The 24,942-nt window shown below is 46.5% G+C and overlaps 1 protein-coding gene across 1 annotated transcript in view; it reads left to right on the top strand.

Moving 5' to 3' along the window:
• The window catches only part of LOC144503445 (X-ray repair cross-complementing protein 5-like), a 292,714-nt gene that overhangs the window by 188,281 nt on the left and 79,491 nt on the right, over positions 1 to 24,942 (top strand). Inside the window, exons 15-16 of the mRNA XM_078227765.1 lie at positions 1,726 to 1,810; positions 20,859 to 20,928. Coding sequence (XP_078083891.1) covers positions 1,726 to 1,810; positions 20,859 to 20,928 — 155 coding nt within the window. The remainder of the gene's footprint in view (positions 1 to 1,725; positions 1,811 to 20,858; positions 20,929 to 24,942) is intronic.

The following is a 24,942-nucleotide window of genomic DNA, read 5'->3' on the forward strand; positions in this document are numbered from 1 at the left end:
AAACACTCCAATGACATAATCATCAAATCATGTAAACAGTTTTTTAAGCAATCATGCAACCACTTAAATATATAACAGCCCCCATTCTATATGGATGGCAGCTGAAGATGAGAATTCTGCTTTTCCCCATTTACATTTCTAGACCCATTGCATGTTTCTTTATGAATTATGCAAGTCACAGACTTGAAACTTTAACTCTATTTCTCCCTCCACAGATTTTACCGGACTCATTGAATGTTTCCAACATTTGTTGGTTTCATTGGGGGTGATTCTCCCATCCCGCTGTGCTAATGTTATAGCGCAGCGGGTAGGGGGATTCACGCGGGAGTAGGGGGGGGCGTGATTTGTGGGGTTCCCGCGAGCATTCACACCCCGCTAACGTCTCCCATTGCCGGATTTCCGGCACACAGCAAACCGCACTAGAAATCAGCGGGGAGGCGAGCTAGCATTTAAATGATAATTTAAATATTATTTAAATGCTATTAGCTGGCCCGGGACTGAATTCTCCGGGCCTGCTAGCCTCTCCCACCCTGCCAGAGTATTTCACTCCGACAGGGTTTAGAGCAGCTCCCCACTGTCGGGGAGCTAGTGGCCTGAGCCCGTCGGAGTGAAGGGGAGGCATTCGTGGGCCCCCCAAGGGGTTGGTGGCAGGGAGGTAGTGCCCCCTGGGCATGGGCACCTTGGCAATGCCAGCCTTGCCCCTGGCACTGCCCAAGGGGCAAAGTGCCCATGTCCAGAGGGCACTGTCCATCAGGCATGGGACAGTGCCAAGAGAGTGGGGCCGGACAGGGGTGGGGCATAGGGGCAATTGGTGGGTGTGGGGGGTCCAGCTGCCACTCTGCATGGCGATCGATGGGGGCAGGAGGGAGGTCAGCAATCGAGGCGGGCTGGTGAGAGGTGTCTGCCTGGCGCGGGATGGGGGGGCAGTCTGCCTGGGGGGGGTCTACTTGTGGGCGTGTCTGCAATCTGGGGGGAGGGGTGGAATTGACACTGCAAAGGGGGGGAGGGGGCTGAAGATCGGGGTGATCCGGGATAGGTGGGGGCCGGGAACGGTCAGGGGGCCCATGCTTGGGTCGGGGGAGGCCGCAATCGGGCCATGGTGAGGTTTGGAGGGACAGCGCTGTGGAGGTCCCGGGCTGGCCAGCAAACGGGAGGCTGACAGTTCAGGGCCACTATGCATGTACAGATACCCGCTGGTTTCAGCCTCCGAGGTGGGAGTAGGCCCCGCCCCCTGAAATCCAATGATATTCACGCCGCTGGCCTCTGCAGTGCACAGACTTTGGGAGTTTCTAGTGTGAACTCCCACTGAAAAAACTCCAGGTTTCCCGCGCATTCAACACTTAGAATTTTTGGGGGAGAATTCCGCCCATTATGTTCTATCTGTTCCATTGCTATCACTTTTGCTTTGTACTATCATTTTTGTTATTTAATTTCTTCTGCCTTCCACCCTCTCACAGATGTTTTCCTTTGTTCTTCAGTTCCACCATACCTTTCTTGTTTCTGTACTTGCTGAAAATCTGTTCCATTGTTAACATTTTCCAATCATGATGAAAAATCATCAACTAGAGATGTCACCTGTTTTTCTTTCTCTACAGATGCTTCCTGACCTGCTAAACTTTCACGTTTTCTGTTTTGTTTTTCATATTATAACATTTTGCTTTTGAACCAACACTCCAGGTTTGAGACACAGTAAGGTCTAAATGAATGTGTTTGATTCTCCTTCAGTGATGCAGAGGAATCAAACGCAAAGAGAGCAAGATCTGATGAAGATTTCAATATTGTTACGCTGGCTGAGGGAAATGTGACTGCTGTAAGTACTGGATTTCTCTACTGACTCTTTAGTTTGTGAGTTTTGTGATAAGTATTTGATTACATTCACAAAGCATTGTTGCCATTCCTTAAAACTGAACAGAGGTTTGATCATTTTATCTCCTCTAATAATTAGCTCTTAACAACTAGAGGTGAAATTGAACAGGATTTGGCTTTGCCAATCGTGGTACTGAGATGGGGTTCTGGGACAGATGATGCTGGTGGTGGGAAGCTAATCTCAGCTGTATAGTGGAGTGTAGTCTGGATATTATCCCACTTTTGCTTGCCTGAGGTAGTGCTGCTGTAAGATTGAGAAGATGTGAAATGCTCAGCCAAGGACAGTGCAGGTGACCAGGCCATTCAGCTTCTTAGGCAGTCCCTGGTTAGTGTTTAACAAACTTGTTGGGAGTTTTTTCAGGAGGTAACAGAAGCAGGTTGATGAGGGTAATGCTGTTTTATAGAACCATAGAAAATAGGCGAAGAAGTAGGCCATTCATCCTTTCTCGCCTGATCCGCCATCCACTATGATCATGGCATACAATTTAATAATCTGATCCTGCCTTCCCCCCATATCCTTTGATCCCCTTCGTCCCAAGAACGATATCTAACCTCTTCTTGAAACCATTCAATGTTTTGACCTCAACTGCTTTCTGTGGTAGCAAATTCCACAGGCTCCTCACTCCCTGCGGAAGAAATTTCTCCCCATCTCAGACCTAAAAGGTTTACCCCATATCCTTAGACATTGACCTCTAGTTCTGGACAGTCCCACTATAAGGAACATCCTTCCTGCATCTACCTGTCTAGTGCTGTTAGATTTTATACGTTTCTATGAGATTCTCCCTCATTCTTGGCTTAAATTAGTGTGGCAGGGGGTGGGAACTGGAACAGAAGGGGAAATAAAAGAGGTTGGGAAGTTGCATTGCCGATTAGGGAGCAGATCACAGCTGTGTTGAGGGAGGACACATTGGAGGGATCTTGTAGGGAGGGATTTTATAGTGAGGCATTGTGGGTGGAGCTCAGGAATAAGAAGGGTGAAATCACAATGTTGGGAGTGTACTATAGACCTCCCAGCAGCCCGCAGGATACAGAGGAGTAGATGTGCAGTCAGATACTGAAAAGGTGTGGAAAAGCAGGGGAGTTGTGATGGGTGACTTTAACTTCCCCTATAGTGACTGGGAATCCCTTACAACCAAGGGCTCGGATGGAGAGCAATTTGTTAGATGTGTCCAGGAGGACTTTTTGATACAGTATGTTGACAATCCAACCATGGAGGGGGCCATACTAGACTTGGTACTGGGAAATGAGCCAGGCCAGGTGATCGATGTTTCAGTGGGGGAGCATTTTCAGCTCAGCAACCATAATTCGATAAGATTTTGGGTAGTCATGGATAAGGACAAGAGTGGCCCTCGGATGAGGGTGCTTAATTAGGCGAGGGCCAATTACATCCAAATTAGACAGGAATTTGGATTGGGAGCGGCTATAGGACAAATGGCACGAGGGAGGCTTTTAAATGTCAGTTGATTGAAGTGCAGGGCGTGCATGTCCCTGCAAAAATGAAGGATAGAAATGGCAGGATTCTGGAAGATTGGATGACAAGGGAAATGTAAGCTTAGTCAAAAGAAAAAGGGAAGCATTCGATAGGTCTAGGCATCTAGAAACTGACAAAACCCTTGAGGAGTACAGTGAAAGTAGGAAGGAACTTAAATGCGGAATTAGGAGGGCTAAAAGGGGCCATGAAATATCTTTAGCAAACAGGGTCAAGGAGAATCCCAAGGCTTTATATGCATATATCAGGGACAAGAGGGTAGCAAGAGAAAGAGTAGGCCCACTCAAGGACAATGGAGGGAAGTTATGCGTGGAACCACAGGATGTTGATGAGATCCTTAATGAGTACCTTGTATCGGTATTCACCAAGGAGAAGGACATGACAGATGTTGAGGTCAGATATAGGTGTGTGCACGCTCGAGAGAATGTCAATATATTGAAGGAGGAAATGTTGAGTGTCCTAAATTGCATTAAGGTAGATAAGTCCCCTGGGCCAGATGGGATCTATCCCAGGTTACTGCGGGAGGCAAGGGGCCTTCACAGATATCTTCACATTCTCTTTGACCACAGGCGAGGTTCCAGAGAACTGGAGAATAGCCAATGTTATAGAACATAGAACATAGAACATTACAGCGCAGAACAGGCCCTTCGGCCCACGATGTTGCACCGACCAGTTAAAAAAAAAAACTGTGACCCTCCAACCTAAACCAATTTCTTTTCGTCCATGAACCTATCTACGGATCTCTTAAACGCCCCCAAACTAGGCGCATTTACTACTGATGCTGGCAGGGCATTCCAATCCCTCACCACCCTCTGGGTAAAGAACCTACCCCTGACATCGGTTCTATAACTACCCCCCCTCAATTTAAAGCCATGCCCCCTCGTGCTGGATTTCTCCATCAGAGGAAAAAGGCTATCACTATCCACCCTATCTAAACCTCTAATCATCTTATATGTTTCAATAAGATCCCCTCTTAGCCGCCGCCTTTCCAGCGAAAACAATCCCAAATCCCTCAGCCTCTCCTCATAGGATCTCCCCTCCATACCAGGCAACATCCTGGTAAACCTCCTCTGCACCCTCTCCAAAGCCTCCACATCCTTCCTGTAATGTGGGGACCAGAACTGCACACAGTACTCCAAGTGCGGCCGCACCAGAGTTGTGTACAGTTGCAACATAACGCCACGACTCCTAAATTCAATCCCCCTACCAATAAACGCCAAGACACCATATGCCTTCTTAACAACCCTATCTACTTGATTCCCAACCTTCAGGGATCTATGCACACAAAGACCTAGATCCCTCTGCTCCTCCACACTACTCAAAGTCCTCCCGTTAGCCCTATACTCAACACATCTGTTATTCCTACCAAAGTGAATTACCTCACACTTCTCCGCATTAAACTCCATCCGCCACCTCTCGGCCCAACTTTGCAACCTGTCTAAGTCTTCCTGCAAACTACGACACCCTTCCTCACTGTCTACCACACCACCGACTTTGGTGTCATCAGCAAATTTGCTAATCCACCCAACTATACCCTCATCCAGATCATTAATAAATATTACAAACAGCAGTGGCCCCAAAACAGATCCCTGAGGTACACCACTTGTAACCGCACTCCATGATGAATATTTACTATCAACCACCACCCTCTGTTTCCTATCCGCTAGCCAATTCCTGATCCAATTTCCTAGATCACCCCCAATCCCATACATCTGCATTTTCTGCAGAAGCCTACCATGGTGAACCTTATCAAACGCCTTACTAAAATCCATATATACCACGTCCACTGCCTTGCCCCCATCCACCTCCTTGGTCACTTTCTCAAAAAACTCAATAAGGTTAGTAAGGCACGACCTACCTGCCACAAAACCATGCTGACTATCACCTATCAATTCATTACTCTCCAAATAACTATAAATCCTATCCCTTATAATTTTTTCCAACATCTTGCCGACAACAGAAGTGAGACTCACCGGTCTATAATTCCCGGGGAAGTCTCTGTTCCCCTTCTTAAACAATGGGACAACATTCGCTAACCTCCAATCTTCTGGTACTATACCAGAGGCCAACGACGACCTGAAGATCAGAGCCAGAGGCTCTGCAATCACTTCTCTTGCCTCCCAGAGAATCCTTGGATAAATCCCATCCGGACCAGGGGATTTATCTATTTTCAGACCCTCCAGAATATCCTGCACATCCTCCTTATCAACTGTAATACTGTCTATTCTACTCCCTTGCAACCCAGTGTCCTCCTCAGCTATATTCATGTCCCCTTGCGTGAACACCGAAGAGAAATATTGGTTCAATGCTTCACCAATCTCCTCCGGTTCCACACATAACTTCCCTCTGCCATCTATAACTGGCCCTAAACTTGCCCTAACCAACCTTCTGTTCTTGACATACCTATAGAACGCCTTAGGATTCTCTTTAACCCTATCCGCCAAAGTCTTCTCATGTCCCCTTTTAGCCCTTCTAAGCTCGCTCTTCAACTCCCTCTTAGCCAATCTAAAGCTTTCTAGTGCACTACCCGAGTGCTCACGTCTCATCCGAACATAAGCCTCCTTTTTCTTTTTAACCAACAAAGAAACTTTTTTGGTGCACCACGGTTCCCTAGCCCTACCAATTCCTCCTTGCCTGACAGGGACATACCTATCACAGACTCGCAGTAGCTGCTCCTTGAAAAAACTCCACATGTCGGACGTTCCCAGTCCCTGTAATCTCCTAGTCCAACCTATGTTTCCTAATTCTCTCCTAATAGCCTCATAATTACCCTTCCCCCAGCTAAAACCACTGGCCCGAGGTTCATGCCTATCCCTTTCCATCACTAAGGTGAACGTAACCGAATTGTGGTCACTATCACCAAAATGCACACCAACTTCCAAGTCTAGCACCTGGTCTGGCTCATTTCCCAGCACCAGATCCAATATAGCCTCACCTCTAGTTGGCCTGTCTACATACTGAGTCAAAAAACCTTCCTGCACGCTTTGAACAAAAACTGACCCCTCTAACGAGCTAGAGCTATAACAATTCCAGTCAATATTAGTCAAGTTAAAATCCCCCATAACAATTGCCCTATTACTTTCACTCCTAAGCAGGATTGACTCCGCAATCCTTTCCTCAACCTCTCTAGAACTTTTAGGAGGTCTATAAAAGACTCCCAACAGGGTGACCTCTCCTCTCCTATTTCTAATCTCCGCCCATACTACCTCAACAGATAAGTCCTCATCAAACCTCCTCTCTGACACTGTGATACAATCTCTGACCAATAATGCTACCCCTCCCCCTCTTCTACCTCCTTCCCTACTTCGACTAAAACATTTGAACCCCGGGACCTGCAGCATCCATTCCTGTTCCATTCTGTTGTTCCCTTGTTTAAGAAAGGAAGTAGGGATAATCCAGGAAATTATAGGCGGGTGAGTCTGACGTCTGTGGTGGGGAAGCTTTTGGAGAAGATACTGAAGGACAGGATATATGCACATTTAGAAAAAAATGGATTAGTTAGTGACAGGCAGCATGGTTTTATACGGGGAAGGTCATGTCTCACCATCATGACTGAGTTTTTTGAAGAGGTGACGAAGATAATTGATGAGGGAAGGGCTGTGGATGTAGTTTATTTGGACTTTAGTAAAGCATTTGACAAGGTCCCACTTGGCAGACTGGTGCAAAAACTAAAATCACATGGGATTCAGGATGGGCTGGCTAGATGGATACAGAACTGGCTTGGTTATAGAAGGTTATAGGCACTGCCAGAGGAGGTGGTGGAAGCAGGCATATTAGCAACATGAGCAACGTCCAGTGAGCTTGCTCAAGCCAGTGGGACTGCAGCCTGAAATTCAGAGGGATCAGGGCGTGCAGGTCCACAGTTCCCTGTAAGTGGCAACACAGGTGGCCAAGGTGATTGCAAAGGCAAAGAACAGTACAGCAGAGGAACAGGCCCTTCAGCCTTCCAAGCCTGTGTCGATCATGTTGTCCTATCTAGACCAACTGCCTGTATCCCTCTATTCCTGCCTGTTCATGTATCTATCCAGACAAGAGTAAGAAAACAAGAAGGCATATGGCATTGAATACAAGAGTTGGCAAATCATTTTGCCGCTATATAAAACCTTGGTTAGGCCATATTTGGAGTATTGCGTGCAGTTCTGGTCACCACACTACCAGAAGGCTGTGGAAGCTTTGGAGAGAGTGCAAAGAAGGTTCACCAGGATGTTGCCTGGTCTCGAGGGTGTTGGCTATGAGGAGAGGTTGAATAAACTAGGATTGTTTTCACTGGAAAGACAGAGGCTGAGGGGAGCCCTGATAGAGGTCTACAAAATTATGAGAGGCACAGACAGGGTGGATAGTCAGAGGCTTTTTCACAAGGCTGAAAGTGTCAATTGCAAGGGGCACAGTTCAAGTTGGGAGGAGGAAGGTATAAGGGAGATGTGCGAGTGAAGTTTTTTATGCAGAGAGTGGTGGGTGCCTGGAACGCACTGCCAGAGGAGGTGGTGGAAGCAGGCACATTAGCAACATGAGCAACGTCCAGTGAGCTTGCTCAAGCCAGTGGGACTGCAGCCTGAAATTCAGCCAGAGTGAGAGTATCGGGAATTTGGAGTGGGTAAGTATTGGTGAGTGTTTCTCTTTTTTTCTCTTTAAATTCAGTAGTTTGGTTTAAAGATGAATAAGCAACTGACCCAGTTAGCTAAGTGGCAGTTATCTGTCAATCAACTGAAGCCTGATTAGGGCCTCACTAGGTATGAACACTGAGGAATTTTAAACTGATGTGTGAGTCATCCCAGCTCACCCCAGCTGTATATAAGGCAATGGTTTTAGCAAGCACACGACCAATGAGCCTGCGCACACCAGTGTGAGAGAGACTGCAGCCGGAGGGAGATTCAGCCAGAGTGAGGGTATTGGGAATTCGGTGCTCAGTGGGAATTCGGTGCTGAGGGAAAGAAGTTGCTGATCTTCGGGAGGAGGTGAGAGGCAGACCTGCGAGGGAGAGTCGAGGGTAAGTTAGAGATAGCAAGAAATCAAACTGTGACATCACAGCCAGCAGGTAAGTACATAGAACATTACAGCGCAGTACAGGCCCTTCGGCCCTCGATGTTGCGCCGACCAGTGAAACCAATCTAAAGCCCATCTAACCTACACTACAGGTTAGAAACAGGAAAGGAGGGGTCACCCTGTTGGGAGTTTTTTATAGACCTCCGAAAAGTTCCAGAGATGTAGAGGAAAAGATTGCAAAGATGATTCTGGATAGGAGCGAAAGTAACAGGGTAGTTGTACTTGGGGACCTTAACTTTACAAATATTGGCTGGAAAAGCTATAGTTCGAGTACTTTAGAGGGGTCGGTTTTTGTCCAATGTGTGCAGGAAGGCTTCCTGACGCAGTATGTAGATAGACCAACAAGAGGCGAGGCCACATTGGATTTGGTACTGGGTAATGAACCAGGCCAGGTGTTAGATTTGGAGGTAAGTGAGCACTTTGGTGACAGTGACCACAATTCGATTACGTTTACCTTAGCAATGGAAAAGGATAGGTATATACCAAAGGGCAAGAGTTATAGCTGGGGGAAAGGAAATTATGATGCGATTAGGCGAGATTTAGCTGGCATAGGTTGGGGAAGGAAGCTGCAGGGGATGGGCACAATTGTAATGTGGAACTTAAGGAACAGCTACTACGCGTCCTTGATAAATATGTACCTGTCAGGCAGGGAGGAAGCAGACGTGTGAGGGAACCGTGGTTTACTGAGGAGGTTGAATCTCTTGTGAAGAGGAAGAAGGAGACTTATGTGAAGATGAGACATGAAGGCTCAGTTAGGGCACTGGAGAGTTACAAGTTAGCCAGGAAGGACCTTAAAGAAAGAGTTAAGAAGAGCCAGGAGGGGACATGAGAAGTATTTGGCAGGTAGGATCAAGGAAAACCCTAAAGCTTTCTATAGGTATGTCAGGAGTAAAAGAATGACGAGGGTAAGATGAGGGCCAGTCAAGGACAGTAGTGGGAAGTTGTGCGTGGAGTCTGAAGAGATAGGGGAGGCACTAAATGAATATTTTTCGTCTGTATTCACACTGGAGAGGGACAGTGTTGTCGAGGGGAGTACTGAGATGCAGGCTGTTGGACTGGATGGGATTGATGTTCATAAGGAGGAGGTGTTGGCAATTCTGGAAAGGGTAAAAATAGATAAGTCCCCTGGGCCAGATGGGATTTATCCTAGGATTCTCGAGGCTAGAGAGGAGATTGCAGAGCCTTTGATTTGATCTTTGTGTCGTCATTGTCTACAGGAACTGTGCCAGAAGACTGGAGGTTAGCAAATGTTGTCCCCTTGTTCAAGAAGGGGAGTAGGGCCAACTCTGGTAATTATAGACCGGTGAGTCTTACTTCTGTTGTGGGCAAAGTATTGGAAAGGATTATAAGAGATAGGATTTATAATCACCTAGAAAGGAATAATTTGATTAGGGATAGTCAGTACGGTTTTGTGAAGGGTAGGTCGTACCTCACAAACCTTATTGAGTTCTTTGAGGAGGTGACCAAAGAGGTGGATGAGGGTAAAGCGGTTGAAGTGGTGTATGTGGATTTCAGCAAAGCGTTTGATAAGGTTCCCCATGGTAAGCTATTGCAAAAAATACGGACACATGGGATTGAGGGTGATTTAGTGGTTTGGATCAGGAATTGGCTAGCTGTAAGAAAACAGAGGGTGGTGGTTGATGGGAAATATTCATCCTGGAGTTCAGTTACTAGTGGTGTACCGCAAGGATCTGTTTTGGGGCCACTGCTTTTTGTCATTTTTATTAATGACCTGGATGAGGGCGTGGAAGGATGGATTAGTAAATTTGCGGATTACACTAAAGTCGGTGGAGTTGTAGACAGTGCGGAGGGAAGTGGCAGGTTACAGAGGGACATAGATAAGCTGCAGTGGTGGGCTGAGAGGTGGCAAATAGAGTTGAATGCGGAAAAGTGTGAGGTTATTCACTTTGGAAGAAGTAACAGGAATACAGAGTACTGGGCTAATGGTAAGATACTTGGTAGTGTGGATGAACAGAGGAATCTGGGTGTCCATGTGCATAGATCCCTGAAAGTTGGCGCCCAGGTTGATAAGGTTGTTAAGAAGGCGTACGGTGTGTTAGCTTTTATTGGTAGAGGGATTGAGTTTCGGAGCCAGGAGGTCATGCTGCAACCGTACAAAACTCTGGTGGGCCGCCTTTGGAGTATTGCGTACAGTTCTGGTCGCCGCATTATAGGAAAGATGTGGAAGTGTTGGAAAGGGTGCAGAGGAGATTTACCAGGATGTTGCCTGGTATGGTGGGAAAATCGTATGAGGAAAGGCTGAGGGGCTTGAGGTTGTTTTCGTTAGAGAGAAGAAGGTTAAGAGGTGACTTAATAGAGGCATGCAAGATGATCAGAGGATTAGATAGGGTGGATAGTGAGAGCCTTTTTCCTCGGATGGTGATGGCTAGCACGAGGGGACATAGCTTTAAATTGAGGGGTGAGAGATATAGGATATGACCATTTAAATGCCCTTAATGTTGGCGAGTCCACTACTGCTGCAGGCAGGGCATTCCATGCCCTTACTACTCTCTGAGTGAAGAGCCTACCTCTGACATCTGTCCGATACAGATCGCCGGGACTGGTTGGGATGTACCCCAGGTTACTGTGGGAGGCGAGGGAAGAGATTGCTGAGCCTCTGGTGATGATCTTTGCGTCATCAGTGGAGACGGGAGAGGTTCCGGAGGATTGGAGGATTGCGGATGTGGTTCCGTTTTTCAAGAAAGGGAGAAGAGATAGCCCAGGAAATTATAGACCAGTGAGTCTAACTTCAGTGGTTGGTAAGTTGATGGAGAAGATCCTGAGAGGCAGGATTTATGAACATCTGGAGAGGAATAGTATGATCAGAAATAGCCAGCACTGCTTTGTCCAAAGCAGATCATGCCTTACGAGCCTAATTGAATTTTTTGAAGATGTAACTGGACACATAGATGAGGGAAGAGCAGTAGATGTAGTTTATCTGGATTTCAGCAAGGCGTTTGATAAGGTGCCCCATGCAAGGCTCATTGAGAAAATGAAGGGGCATGGGATACAAGGGGACATTGCTTTGTAGATTCAGAACTGGCTTGCTCACAGAAGGTAAAGAGTGGTTGTAGATGGGTCTTTTTCAGCATGGAGGTCAGTCACCAGTGGAGTGCCCCAGGGATCTGTTCTGGGACCCTTGCTCTTTGTGATTTTTATAAATGACCTGGATGAGGAAGTGGAAGGATTGGTTGGCAGGTTTGCTGATGACACAAAGGTTGGTGGGGTTGTGGATAGTGTAGAGGGATGTCAGCAGTTGCACCGAGACATAGATAAGCTGCAAGACCGGGCGGAGAAGTGGCAGATGGACTTCAACCCAGATAAGTGTGTGGTGGTTCATTTTGGCAGGTCGAATAGGATGAAAGAATATAATATTAAGGGTAAGACGCTAGGCAGTGTGGAAGATCAAATGGATCTTGGGGTCCGGGTTCATTGGACGCTCAAAGCAGCATCATAAGTGGAGGCTGTGGTTAAGAAGGCGTATGGAATACTGGCCTTCATCAATAGAGGAATTGAGTTTCGAAATCGGGAGATAATGCTGCAGCTGTATAGGACCCTGGTCAGACCCCACCTGGAGTACTGTGCCCAGTTCTGGTCGCCTCATTACAGAAAGGATGTGGAAGCCATAGAAAGGATGCAGAGGAGATTTACAAGGATGTTGCCTGGATTAGGTGGCATGCCTTATGAGGATAGGTTGAGAGAGCCACGCCTTTTCTCCTTGGAGAAGCGAAGGATGAGAGGTGACCTGATAGAGGTGGATAAGATGTTGAGGGGTATTGATAGAGTGGATTCTCAGAGGCTTTTACCCAGGGCTGAAATGGTTGCCACAAGAGGACACAGGTTTAGGGTGCTGGGGAGTAGGTACAGAGGAGATGTTAGGGGTAAGTTTTTCACTCAGAGGGTGGTGGGTGTGTGGAATCGGCTGCTGGTAGTGGTGGTGGAGGCGGATTCGATAGGGTCTTTTAAGAGATTTTTGGATAAGTTCATGGAAGTTAGTAAGATAGAGGGTTATAGGTAAGCCTAGTAGGTAGGGACATATTCGGCGCAACTTGTGGGCCGAAGGGCCTGTTTGTGCTGTAGTTTTTCTATGTTCTATATCTATCACCCCTCAATTTAAAGCTATGTCCACTCGTGCTAGCTATCACCATCCGAGGAAAAAGGCTCTCACTATCCACCCTATCTAATCCTCTGATCATCTTGTATGCCTCTATTAAGTCACCTCTTAACCTTCTCTCTAACGAAAACAACCTCAAGTCCCTCAGCCTTTCCTCATAAGACCTTCCCACCATACCAGGCGACATCCTGGTAAATCTTCTCTGCACCCTTTCCAACGCTTCCACATCCTTCCTATAATGCGGTGACCAGAACTGTACGCAATACTCCAAGTGCGGCCGCACCAAAGTTTTGTACAGCTGCAACACGACCTCCTGGCTCCGAAACTCAATCCCTCTACCAATAAAAGCTAACACTCCGTACGCCTTCTTAACAACCCTATCAACCTGGGCGCCAACTTTCAGGGATCTATGCACATGGACACCAAGATCCCTCTGTTCATCCACACTACCAAGTATCTTACCATTAGCCCAGTACTCTGTAATCCTGTTACTCCTGCCAAAGTGAATCACCTCACACTTTTCCGCATTGAACTCCATTTGCCACCTCTCAGCCCAGCACTGCAGCTTATCTATGTCCCTCTGAAACCTGCAACAACCTTCCGCACTGTCCACAACTCCACCGACTTTAGTGTCATCCGCAAATTTACTAACCCTTCCTTCTGCGCCCTCATCCAGGTCATTTATAAAAATGACAAAAAGCAGTGGCCCCAAAACAGATCCTTGCGGTACACCACTAGTAACTGAACTCCAGGATGAACATTTCCCATCAACCACCACCCTCTGTCTTCTTACAGCTAGCCAATTCCTGATCCAAACCACTAAATCACCCTCAATTCCATGCCTCCGTATCTTCTGCAATAGCTTACCATGGGGAACCTTATCAAACGCTTTGCTGAAATCCATATACACCACATCAACTGCTTTACCCTCATCCACCTCTTTGGTCACCTTCTCAAAGAACTCAATAAGGTTTGTGAAGCACGACCTACCCTTCACAAAACCGTGTTGACTATCCCTAATCAAATTATTCCTTTCTAGAACATAGAACATAGAACATTACAGCGCAGAACAGGCCCTTCGGCCCACGATGTTGCACCGACCAGTTAAAAAAAAAACTGTGACCCTCCAACCTAAACCAATTTCTTTTCGTCCATGAACCTATCTACGGATCTCTTAAACGCCCCCAAACTAGGCGCATTTACTACTGATGCTGGCAGGGCATTCCAATCCCTCACCACCCTCTGGGTAAAGAACCTACCCCTGACATCGGTTCTATAACTACCCCCCCTCAATTTAAAGCCATGCCCCCTCGTGCTGGATTTCTCCATCAGAGGAAAAAGGCTATCACTATCCACCCTATCTAAACCTCTAATCATCTTATATGTTTCAATAAGATCCCCTCTTAGCCGCCGCCTTTCCAGCGAAAACAATCCCAAATCCCTCAGCCTCTCCTCATAGGATCTCCCCTCCATACCAGGCAACATCCTGGTAAACCTCCTCTGCACCCTCTCCAAAGCCTCCACATCCTTCCTGTAATGTGGGGACCAGAACTGCACACAGTACTCCAAGTGCGGCCGCACCAGAGTTGTGTACAGTTGCAACATAACGCTACGACTCCTAAATTCAATCCCCCTACCAATAAACGCCAAGACACCATATGCCTTCTTAACAACCTTATCTACTTGATTCCCAACTTTCAGGGATCTATGCACACATACACCTAGATCCCTCTGCTCCTCCACACTATTCAAAGTCCTCCCGTTAGCCCTATACTCAACACATCTGTTATTCCTACCAAAGTGAATTACCTCACACTTCTCCGCATTAAACTCCATCCGCCACCTCTCGGCCCAACTTTGCAACCTGTCTAAGTCTTCCTGCAAACTACGACACCCTTCCTCACTGTCTACCACACCACCGACTTTGGTGTCATCAGCAAATTTGCTAATCCACCCAACTATACCCTCATCCAGATCATTAATAAATATTACAAACAGCAGTGGCCCCAAAACAGATCCCTGAGGTACACCACTTGTAACCGCACTCCATGATGAATATTTACTATCAACCACCACCCTCTGTTTCCTATCCGCTAGCCAATTCCTGATCCAATTTCCTAGATCACCCCCAATCCCATACATCTGCATTTTCTGCAGAAGCCTACCATGGTGAACCTTATCAAACGCCTTACTAAAATCCATATATACCACGTCCACTGCCTTGCCCCCATCCACCTCCTTGGTCACTTTCTCAAAAAACTCAATAAGGTTAGTAAGGCACGACCTACCTGCCACAAAACCATGCTGACTATCACCTATCAATTCATTACTCTCCAAATAACTATAAATCCTATCCCTTATAATTTTTTCCAACATCTTGCCGACAACAGAAGTGAGACTCACCGGTCTATAATTCCCGGGGAAGTCTCTGTTCCCCTTCTTAAACAATGGGACAACATTCGCTAACCTCCAATCTTCTGGTACTATACCAGAGGCCAACGACGACCTGAAGATCAGAGCCAGAGGCTCTGCAATCACTTCTCTTGCCTCCCAGAGAATCCTTGGATAAATCCCATCCGGACCAGGGGATTTATCTATTTTCAGACCCTCCAGAATATCCTGCACATCCTCCTTATCAACTGTAATACTGTCTATTCTACTCCCTTGCAACCCAGTGTCCTCCTCAGCTATATTCATGTCCCCTTGCGTGAACACCGAAGAGAAATATTGGTTCAATGCTTCACCAATCTCCTCCGGTTCCACACATAACTTCCCTCTGCCATCTATAACTGGCCCTAAACTTGCCCTAACCAACCTTCTGTTCTTGACATACCTATAGAACGCCTTAGGATTCTCTTTAACCCTATCCGCCAAAGTCTTCTCATGTCCCCTTTTAGCCCTTCTAAGCTCGCTCTTCAACTCCCTCTTAGCCAATCTAAAGCTTTCTAGTGCACTACCCGAGTGCTCACGTCTCATCCGAACATAAGCCTCCTTTTTCTTTTTAACCAACAAAGAAACTTTTTTGGTGCACCACGGTTCCCTAGCCCTACCAATTCCTCCTTGCCTGACAGGGACATACCTATCACAGACTCGCAGTAGCTGCTCCTTGAAAAAACTCCACATGTCGGACGTTCCCAGTCCCTGTAATCTCCTAGTCCAACCTATGTTTCCTAATTCTCTCCTAATAGCCTCATAATTACCCTTCCCCCAGCTAAAACCACTGGCCCGAGGTTCATGCCTATCCCTTTCCATCACTAAGGTGAACGTAACCGAATTGTGGTCACTATCACCAAAATGCACACCAACTTCCAAGTCTAGCACCTGGTCTGGCTCATTTCCCAGCACCAGATCCAATATAGCCTCACCTCTAGTTGGCCTGTCTACATACTGAGTCAAAAAACCTTCCTGCACGCTTTGAACAAAAACTGACCCCTCTAACGAGCTAGAGCTATAACAATTCCAGTCAATATTAGTCAAGTTAAAATCCCCCATAACAATTGCCCTATTACTTTCACTCCTAAGCAGGATTGACTCCGCAATCCTTTCCTCAACCTCTCTAGAACTTTTAGGAGGTCTATAAAAGACTCCCAACAGGGTGACCTCTCCTCTCCTATTTCTAATCTCCGCCCATACTACCTCAACAGATAAGTCCTCATCAAACCTCCTCTCTGACACTGTGATACAATCTCTGACCAATAATGCTACCCCTCCCCCTCTTCTACCTCCTTCCCTACTTCGACTAAAACATTTGAACCCCGGGACCTGCAGCATCCATTCCTGCCCCTGCTCTATCCATGTCTCTGAAATAGCCACAACATCGAAGTCCCAGGTACTGATCCACGCTGCAAGTTCACCCACTTTATTGCGAATACTCCTGGCATTGAAGTATACACATTTCAAACCCTGCTCCACCCCACCTCTGCAATGCCGTGCATTGCAGTCCCCATCCATGCATCCCTCACTTTCAGCCCCACTACTCAGGATCCCTCCCCCCCCCCGAATCAGTTTAAACCTCCTTGCATGGCCTTAGCAAATTTACCCCCCAGGATATTGGTCCCCTTCTGATTAAGGTGTAGACCATCCTTCTCATAGAGGTCACACCTTCCCCAGTACGAGCCCCAATTGCTTAAGTACCTGAACCCCTCCCTCCTGCACCATCCCCTCAGCCATGAATTCAAACCTTCCCTCTCCCTATTCCTCTCTAAACTATCCCGTGGTACAGGCAAGAGTCCAGAGATAACCACTCTGTCAGTCTTGGCCTTTAGTTTCCACCCCAACTCCATAAATCCCTGCCTAATATCCCCTTCCCCTATCCTCCCTATGTCGTGTGTCCCCACATGTACAATAACTTGTGGTTTATCTCCCTCCCCCCTAAGAGTCCTGAATACCCTGTCAGACACATCCCGGACCCCAGCCCCTGGTAGGCAACACACCAACCCTGAGTCCCTACCTTTAGTTCCGACCCTCCTATCTGTCCCCTTAATTGTGGAGTCCCCAATCACAAGGCCCAGTCTTTTACAGCCCCTAACCACCTGAGCTTTCTCACTCGGCTCACCCCCAGAGATCTGCTCTCTATGCTCAGTTGATTCCTAATTTCATTTCTGGATGATTATAAATCCTGTCTCTTATAATCCTTTCCAAAACTTTGCCCACAACAGAAGTAAGGCTCACCGATCTACAATTACCAGGGTTGTCTCTACTCCCCTACTTGAACAAGGGGACAACATTTGCTATCCTCCAGTCTTCTGCCACTATTCCTGTAGACAATGACGACATAAAAATCAAAGCCAAAGGCTCTGCAATCTCCTCCCTCGCCTCCCAGAGAATCCTAGGATAAATCCCATCCGGCCCAGGGGACTTATCTATTTTCACACTTTCCAGAATTGCTAACATCCACCTTATGAACTTCAATCCCGTCTAGTCCAATAGCCTGTATCTCAGTATTCTCCTCGACAACATTGTCTTTTTCCTGCGTGAATACTGATGATAAATATTCATTTAGCGCCTCTCCTATCTCTTCAGGCTCCACGCACAACTTCCCACTACTGTACTGGACTGGCCCTAATCTTACCCTCGTCATTCTTTTATTCCTGATATACCTATAGAAGGCTTTAGGGTTTTCCTTGATCCTACCTGCCAAAGACTTCTCATGTCCCCTCCTAGCTCTTCTTAACTCTCTCTTTAGGTCCTTCTTGGCTAACTTGTAACTCTCAAGCGCCCTAACTGAGCCTTCACGTCTCATCTTTACATAAGTCTCCTTCTTCCTCTTCAGAAGAGATTCAACTTCTTTAGTAAACCACGGTTCCCTCACATGTCTGCTTCCTCCCTGCCTGACAGGTACATACTTATCAAGGACACGCAGTAGCTGTTCCTTGAACAAGTTCCACATTTCAATTGTGCCCATCCCCTTCAATTCCCTTCCCCACCCTATGCATCCTAAATCTCACCTAATCGCATCATACTTTCCTTTCCCCCAGCTATAACTCTTGCCCTTCGGTATGTACCTATTCCTTTCTATCGCTAAAGTAAACGTAACCGAATTGTGGTCACTATCACCAAAGTGCTCCCCTACCTCCAAATCTAACACCTGGTCTAGTTCATTACCGAGTACCAAATCTAATGTGGCCTCACCTCTTGTTGGCCTATCTGCATAATGTGTCAGGAAACCCTCCTGCACACATTGGACAAAAACTGACCCATCTAAAGTACTCGAACTATAGCTTTTCCAGTCAATATTTGCAACGTTAAAGTCCCCTATAACAACTACCCTGTTACTTTCGCTTCTATCCAGAATCATCTTTGCAATCCTTTCCTCTACATCTCTGGAACTTTTCGGATGCCTATAGAAAACTCCCAACAGGGTGACCTCTCCTTTCCTGTTTCTAACCTCTGCCCAAACTACCTCAGCAGACGAGTCCTCATCAAACGTCCTTTCTGCCACCGTAATACTATCCTTGATTAACAATGCCACACCTCCACCTCTTTTACCACCTTCCCTGCTCTTACTGAAACATCTAAACCCCGGAACCTGCAACAACCATTCCTATCCCTGCTCTATCCATGTCTCCGAGATGGCCACAAAATCGAAGTCCCAGGTACCAACCCATGCTCCAAGTTCACCCACCTTAAAAAGTCTGATGGCCTCAGGGAAGAAGCTGTTGTTGAGTCGGTTGGTACATGACCTAATACTATTATCTTTTCCCGACGGAAGGTGAAAGAGAGAACGTCCGGGGTTCATGGTGTCCTTAATTATGCTGGCTGCTTTGCCGAGGCACTGGGAAGTGTAGACAGAGTCAATGGATGGGAGGCTGGTTTGAGTGATGGGTTCGGCTACATTCACGATCCTTTGTAGTTTTTTGCGGTCTTGAACAGAGCAGGAGCCATACCAAGCTGTGATACAACCAGAAAGAATGCTTTCTATGGTGCATCTGTAAACGTTAGTGAGTGTCGTAGCAGACATGCCAAATTTCCTTAGCCTCCTGAGAAAGTAGAGGCATTGGTGGGCTTTCTTAACGATAGTGTCAGCATGGGGGGACCTGGACAGATTGTTGGAGATCTGGACACCTAAAAACTTAAAGCTCTTAAGTATACACTCAAACACCATAACTTCAGACCTTCAGACGCGCTGAGCAGAACAGCAAAGCTCCATGCAGTCATAGAGGTTTACAGCATGGAAATAGGCCCTTCGGCCCAACTTGTCCATGCCACCCTTGTTTTTTAAACCTCTAAGCTAGTCCCAATTGCCCGCATTTGGCCCGTATCCCTCTATACCCATCTTACCCATGTAACTATCTAAATGCTTTTTAAAAGACAAAATTGTACCCGCCTCTACTACTACCACTGGTAGCTTGTTCCAGACACTCACCATCCTCTGTGTGAAGAAATTGCCCCTCTGGACACTTTTGTATCTCTCCCTTCTCACCTTAAACCTATGTCCTCTAGTTTTAGACTCCCCTACCTTTGGGAAAAGATATTGACTATCTAGCTGATCTGTGCCCCTCATTATTTTATAGACCTCTATAAGATCACCCCTCAGCCTCCTACGCTTCAGAGAAAAAAGGCCCAGTCTATCCAGCCTCTCCTTATAACTCAAACCATCAAGTCCCGGTAGCATCCTAGTAAATCTTTTCTGCACTCTTTCTAGTTTAATAATATCCTTTCGATAATAGGGTGACCAGAACTGCACACAGTATTCCAAGTGTGGCCGTACCAATGTCTTGTACGACTTCAACAAGGCGTTCCAACTCCTGTATTCAATGTTCTGACCGATGAAACCAAGCATGCCGAATGCCTTCTTCACCACTCTGTCCACCTTTGCCAGAGTAAGGTGTCACCAACCATCAGCCTTCTTCACTTAAAGTCTGCTCCCCACAGCCCTTTTCCTTTTTGGAACTTGTTTGTCTACTCCTTTTTCCTAAATGAGACCTGATACTGTCCCATCACTGGCCCCTACCTGGGACTTTGATATGACACCCTTCTCCTGTCCCTTCTCCACTTTTTGGGATCTCTCCCCATCCCTGCCTGGGACACTAGTCTTTCATGGCAGTCCACTCCCAGTCACTTGACCCAGTTGCGTGTTTTTTCCTTTCTATTTTTATGCACAGGATCTTTGGGCTGCCCTGGGCCCAGAGAACCTAAAGGTACAAATCTCTGAATTGCACATGTGCAGCCTCCTCCTGGTCTGCACATGTGCAAGAAGTCCAATGTTTGTTGGGACTTGGAGTTTCTGACTTGCACGCTCATCTGAGGCAAGTTTGGATTTCATAACAAGCCCCACTAGTGTTTAGCTTGGTCTTTCCTTTTAGCAGAATACAATTCTCCCTGCACTTTGTTGAATGTGTTCTAAATGTTTCCCATTGTTGTTTGACATCATTGTTTGTGTAGCCAGTATTGTTGCCCATTTTATTTCCTCCTGCTCCATTCTTAGCTCTTCAAAATCAGCTCTTATCTGATCCATTCACTTATATTTCATGATTTTTATGTCCTTCTTATCATAATCTTAAAGTTTATTATAAAAGATTTCCTAGCCACTCATCTATTTTTTAAAAATCTGATTTTCTATTCTTCCTATTAAAATGGAAAAAATAGACACTTCCACATCTGGACTGCATCTGCCTACTCTCTATTTTCTGTCCATTAACCAATTCTTAATCCATGCCAAAATTTTACTCCAATCCCATAATCTCTAATCTGATGTGAAAGCCTTTCTCTCCACTATTTACAATCAGGCTGAATTAAAACATGCTGCTCTGCTCAGCCCAATATTTTTATTTTCTCATTTTTACTGTATTTTTCTTCTGAGTATATATGCATTTAGTTTGAATTTGCCCTGTCTCCTGTTTATAGGTTGGCAGTCTCACTCCAGCAAAGGACTTCCAGACTCTGGTCCATCAGAAAAACTCCAACTTCAGAGAGGGTGAGCAACATCCAATTTATGAAACTGTTTAGAACAATATTGCCATTCTTTCATTGTCGCTGGGTCAGAATTCTGGAGCTACCTTCCGAACATCTGTGTGGATGCAACAATGTGGCTCACCATCACCTTCTAAAGGGTAATTAGGGATGGGCAATAAAGGCTGGCCTAGCTAGCAATGCCCCATTCTGTGAAGAATGAAAAAACAGTCTAGAGGTGTGAGGAGTGGGCAGGTGAGGATTACTTCTAGGGGTTGGATGATTGAGTGTAAATTTTGGGAGATTGTCCAATATTAATATAGGCATGAGGAACCTTATCGAAGGCTTTGCTAAAGTCCATGTATACAACATCCACTGCCCTGCTCTGGTCAATTTTTCTTGTCACTTCCTCAAAGAACTCATCCCCTTCACAAAACCATGCTGCTATTCAATAATCAGCCTATTCTCTTTCAGATGTGAGTCCATCCTGTCCGTAAGAATCTTCTCCATAATAGGCACCGACGATGTAGGTAAAAAAACAGGATGAGGTCCGACAAGCTGAATTTAGGGAGTTGGGAGTTAAACTGAAAAGTAGGACCTCAAAGGTAGTAATCTCAGGATTGCCACATGCTAGTCAGATTAGGAATGTCAGTATAGCTAAGATGAATATGTGGCTTGAGGGATCGTGAAAGAGGGAGGGATTCAAATCCCTGAGACATTGTAGGAGACTTTGGGGTGATCTTATGGAGGTCTATAAAATAATGAGGGGCATAAACCAGTTAGGTACTCAACATTTTTTCCCAAAGTTCGGGGACTCTAAAACTAGAGGGCATAGGGTTTAAGGTGAGAGGGGGAGATACAAAAGCATCCAGAGGAACAGTTTTTCAGATAGAGGGTGGTGAGTGTCTGGAGCAAGCTGCCAGAGAACAAAGAACATTACAGCACAGGAACAGGCCCTTTGGCCCTCCAAGCCTGCACCGACCATGCTGCCCGACTTAACTAAAAGCCCTTACCCTTCCAGGGACTATATCCCTCTATTCCCATCCTATTCATGTATTTGTCAAGACACCCCTTAAAAGTCACTATCGTATCTGCTTCCACTACCTCCCCCGGCAGCGTGTTCCAGGCAGCCACCACCCTCTGTGTAAAACATCTGCCTCGTATATCTCCTTTAAACCTTGCCCCTCGCACCTTATACCTGTGGCCTTTAGTAATTGACTCTTCCACCCTGGGAAAAAGCTTCTGACTATCCACTCTGTCCATGCCTCTCGATTTCTTGTAGACTTCTATCAGGTCTCCCCTCAACCTCCGTCGTTCCAGTGAGAACAAACCAAGTTTCTCCAACCTCCCCTCAGCTTAAATCCTCCATACTAGGCAACATCCTGGTAAATCTTTTCTGTACCCTCTCCAAAGCCTCCACATCCTTCTGGTAGTGGGGCGATCAGAATTGAACACTATATTCCAAGTGCGGCCTAACTGAGATTCTATAAAGCTGCTACATGACTTGCCAATTTTTAAACTCAATGCCGATGAAGGCAAGCATGCCGTATGCCTTCTTGACTATCTTCTCCACCTGCGTTGCCACTTTCAGTGACCTGTGTACTTGTACACCCAGATCCCTTTGCCTATCAATACTGTTAAGGGTTCTGCCATTTACTGTATATTTCCTATCTGTATTAGACCTTCCAAAATGCATTAATTCACATTTGTGCAGAGGTAGTAGTAGAGGCGGGTACAATTTTGTTTTTTTAAAAAGCTTTTAGACAGTTACGTGAGTAAGATGGGTATAGAAGGATATAGGCAAAACGTGGGCAATTGGCACTACTTTAGTAGTTAAAAGAAAAGGCGGCATGGACCGAAGCGCCTGTCTCCATGCTGTAAGCCTCTATGACACGATGGGAACCGGTTCTGGGGGAGGTGGGACCAGTACAAATCGGATGGTCTGCACCTGGGCAGAACAAAGAACAGTACAGCACAGGAAAAGGCCCTTCGGCCCTCCAAGCCCGTGCCGCTCCCTGGTCCAAACTAGACCATTTTTCTGTATCCCTCCATTCCCACTCTGTTCATATGGCTATCTAGATAAGTCTTAAACGTTCCCAGTGTGTCCGCCTCCACCACCTTGCCTGGCAGCACATTCCAGGCCCCCACCACTCTCTGTGTAAAATATGTCATTCTGATATCTGTGTTAAACCTCGCCCCCCCTTCACCTTGAACCTATGACCCCTCGTGAATGTCACCACCGACCTGGGGAAAAGCTTCCCACCGTTCACCCTATCTATGCCTTTCATAATTTTATACACCTCTATTAAGTCTCCCCTCATCCTCCGTCTTTCCAGGGAGAACAACCCGAGTTTACCCAATCTCTTCTCATAACTAAGCCCCTCTATACCAGTCAACATCCTGGTAAACCTCCTCTGAACTCTCTCCAAAGCCTCCACGTCCTTCTGGTAGTGTGGCGACCAGAACTGGACGCAATATTCCAAATGCTCCTGGAGAACTGGAGCCAATGTCCTGGAAGAGTGTTTGCCAGTGCTGTTGGGGAAGGTTGAAACTAGTGTGGCGGGGGGGGGTGGGAACTGATGCAGGAAGCAAGGTTTGATTTGATTTATTATTGTCACACGTATAAGTATACAGTGAAAAGTATTGTTTCTTGCGCGCTATACAGACAAAGCATACCATTCATAGAGAAGGAAAGGAAAGAATGCAAAATGTAGTGTTACAGTCAGAGCTAGGGTGTAGAGAAAGATCAACTTAATGCAAGGTAGGTCCATTCAAAAGTCTGATGGCAGCAGGGAAGAAGCTGTTCTTGAGTCGGTTGGTACGTGACCTCTGACTTTTCTATCTTTTTCCCGACGGAAGAAGATGGAAGAGAGAATGTCCGGGGTGAATGGGGTCCTTGATTATGCTGGCTGCTTTGCCGAGGCAGTGGGAAGTGTAGACAGAGTCAATGGATGGGAGGCTGGTTTGTGTGATGGATTGGGCTACATTCATGACCCTTTGTAGTTTCTTGCGGTCTTGGGCAGAACAGGAGCCATACCAAGCTGTGATACAACCAGAAAGAATGCCTTCTATGGTGCATCTGTAAAAGTTGGTGAGATTTGCAGCGGACATGCCAAGTTTCCTTAGTCTTGTGAGAAAGTAGAGACATTAGTGGGCTTTCTTAACTATAGCATTCGCATTGAGGGACCAGGACAGGTTGTTGTTGATCTGGACATCAAGAAACTTGATGCTTTCGATCATTTCTACTTCATCCCCGTTTATATAGACGGGGCATGCCCTCCACTACGCTTCCTGAAGTAGATGACTATCGCCTCCATTTTGTCAACATTGAGGGAGAAATTATTGTCACCGTATCAGTTCACCAGATTCTCTATCTCATTCCTGTACTCTGTCTCGTCATTGTTTGAGATCTGACCCACTACAGTGGTGTCATCAGCAAACTTGAAAATCGAATTGGAGGGGAATTTGCCCACACAGTCATAGGTGTATAAGGAGTATAGTAAGGGGCCTTGTGGGGCACCGGTACTGAGGATGATCGTGGAAGAGTGTTCATAGAATCATAGAAACACTATAGTGCAGAAAGAGGCCTTTTGGCCCATCAAGTCTGCACCGACCACAATCCCACCCAGGCCCAACCCCCATATCCCCACATATTTACCTGCTCATCCCTCTTACCCACGCATCTCAGGACACTAAGGGGCAATTTTAGCATGGCCAATCAACCTAACCCACACATCTTTGGACTGTGGGAGGAAACCGGAGCACCCGGAGGAAACCCACGCAGACACGGGGAGAACGTGCAAACTCCACACTGAGTGTTGTTGCCTATCCTTACTGTTGTGATCTGTGGGTTCGGAAGTTCAGAACCCAGTCGCAAAGGGAGGAGTCGAGCCCCAGGCCACGGAGTTTGGAGATTAATTTTGTACGCATGATGTTGTTGAAGACTGAGATGTCGTCAATAAATAGGAGTCAACTTGGAGTAAATAGGTGAGGACAGAAACAAAAAGACAGGAAGGGGGAAAGTGGAAGGCAGAGAAAC

The sequence above is a fragment of the Mustelus asterias genome, chromosome 14 (assembly GCF_964213995.1).
Source record: "Mustelus asterias chromosome 14, sMusAst1.hap1.1, whole genome shotgun sequence".
Lineage (NCBI taxonomy): Eukaryota > Metazoa > Chordata > Chondrichthyes > Carcharhiniformes > Triakidae > Mustelus > Mustelus asterias.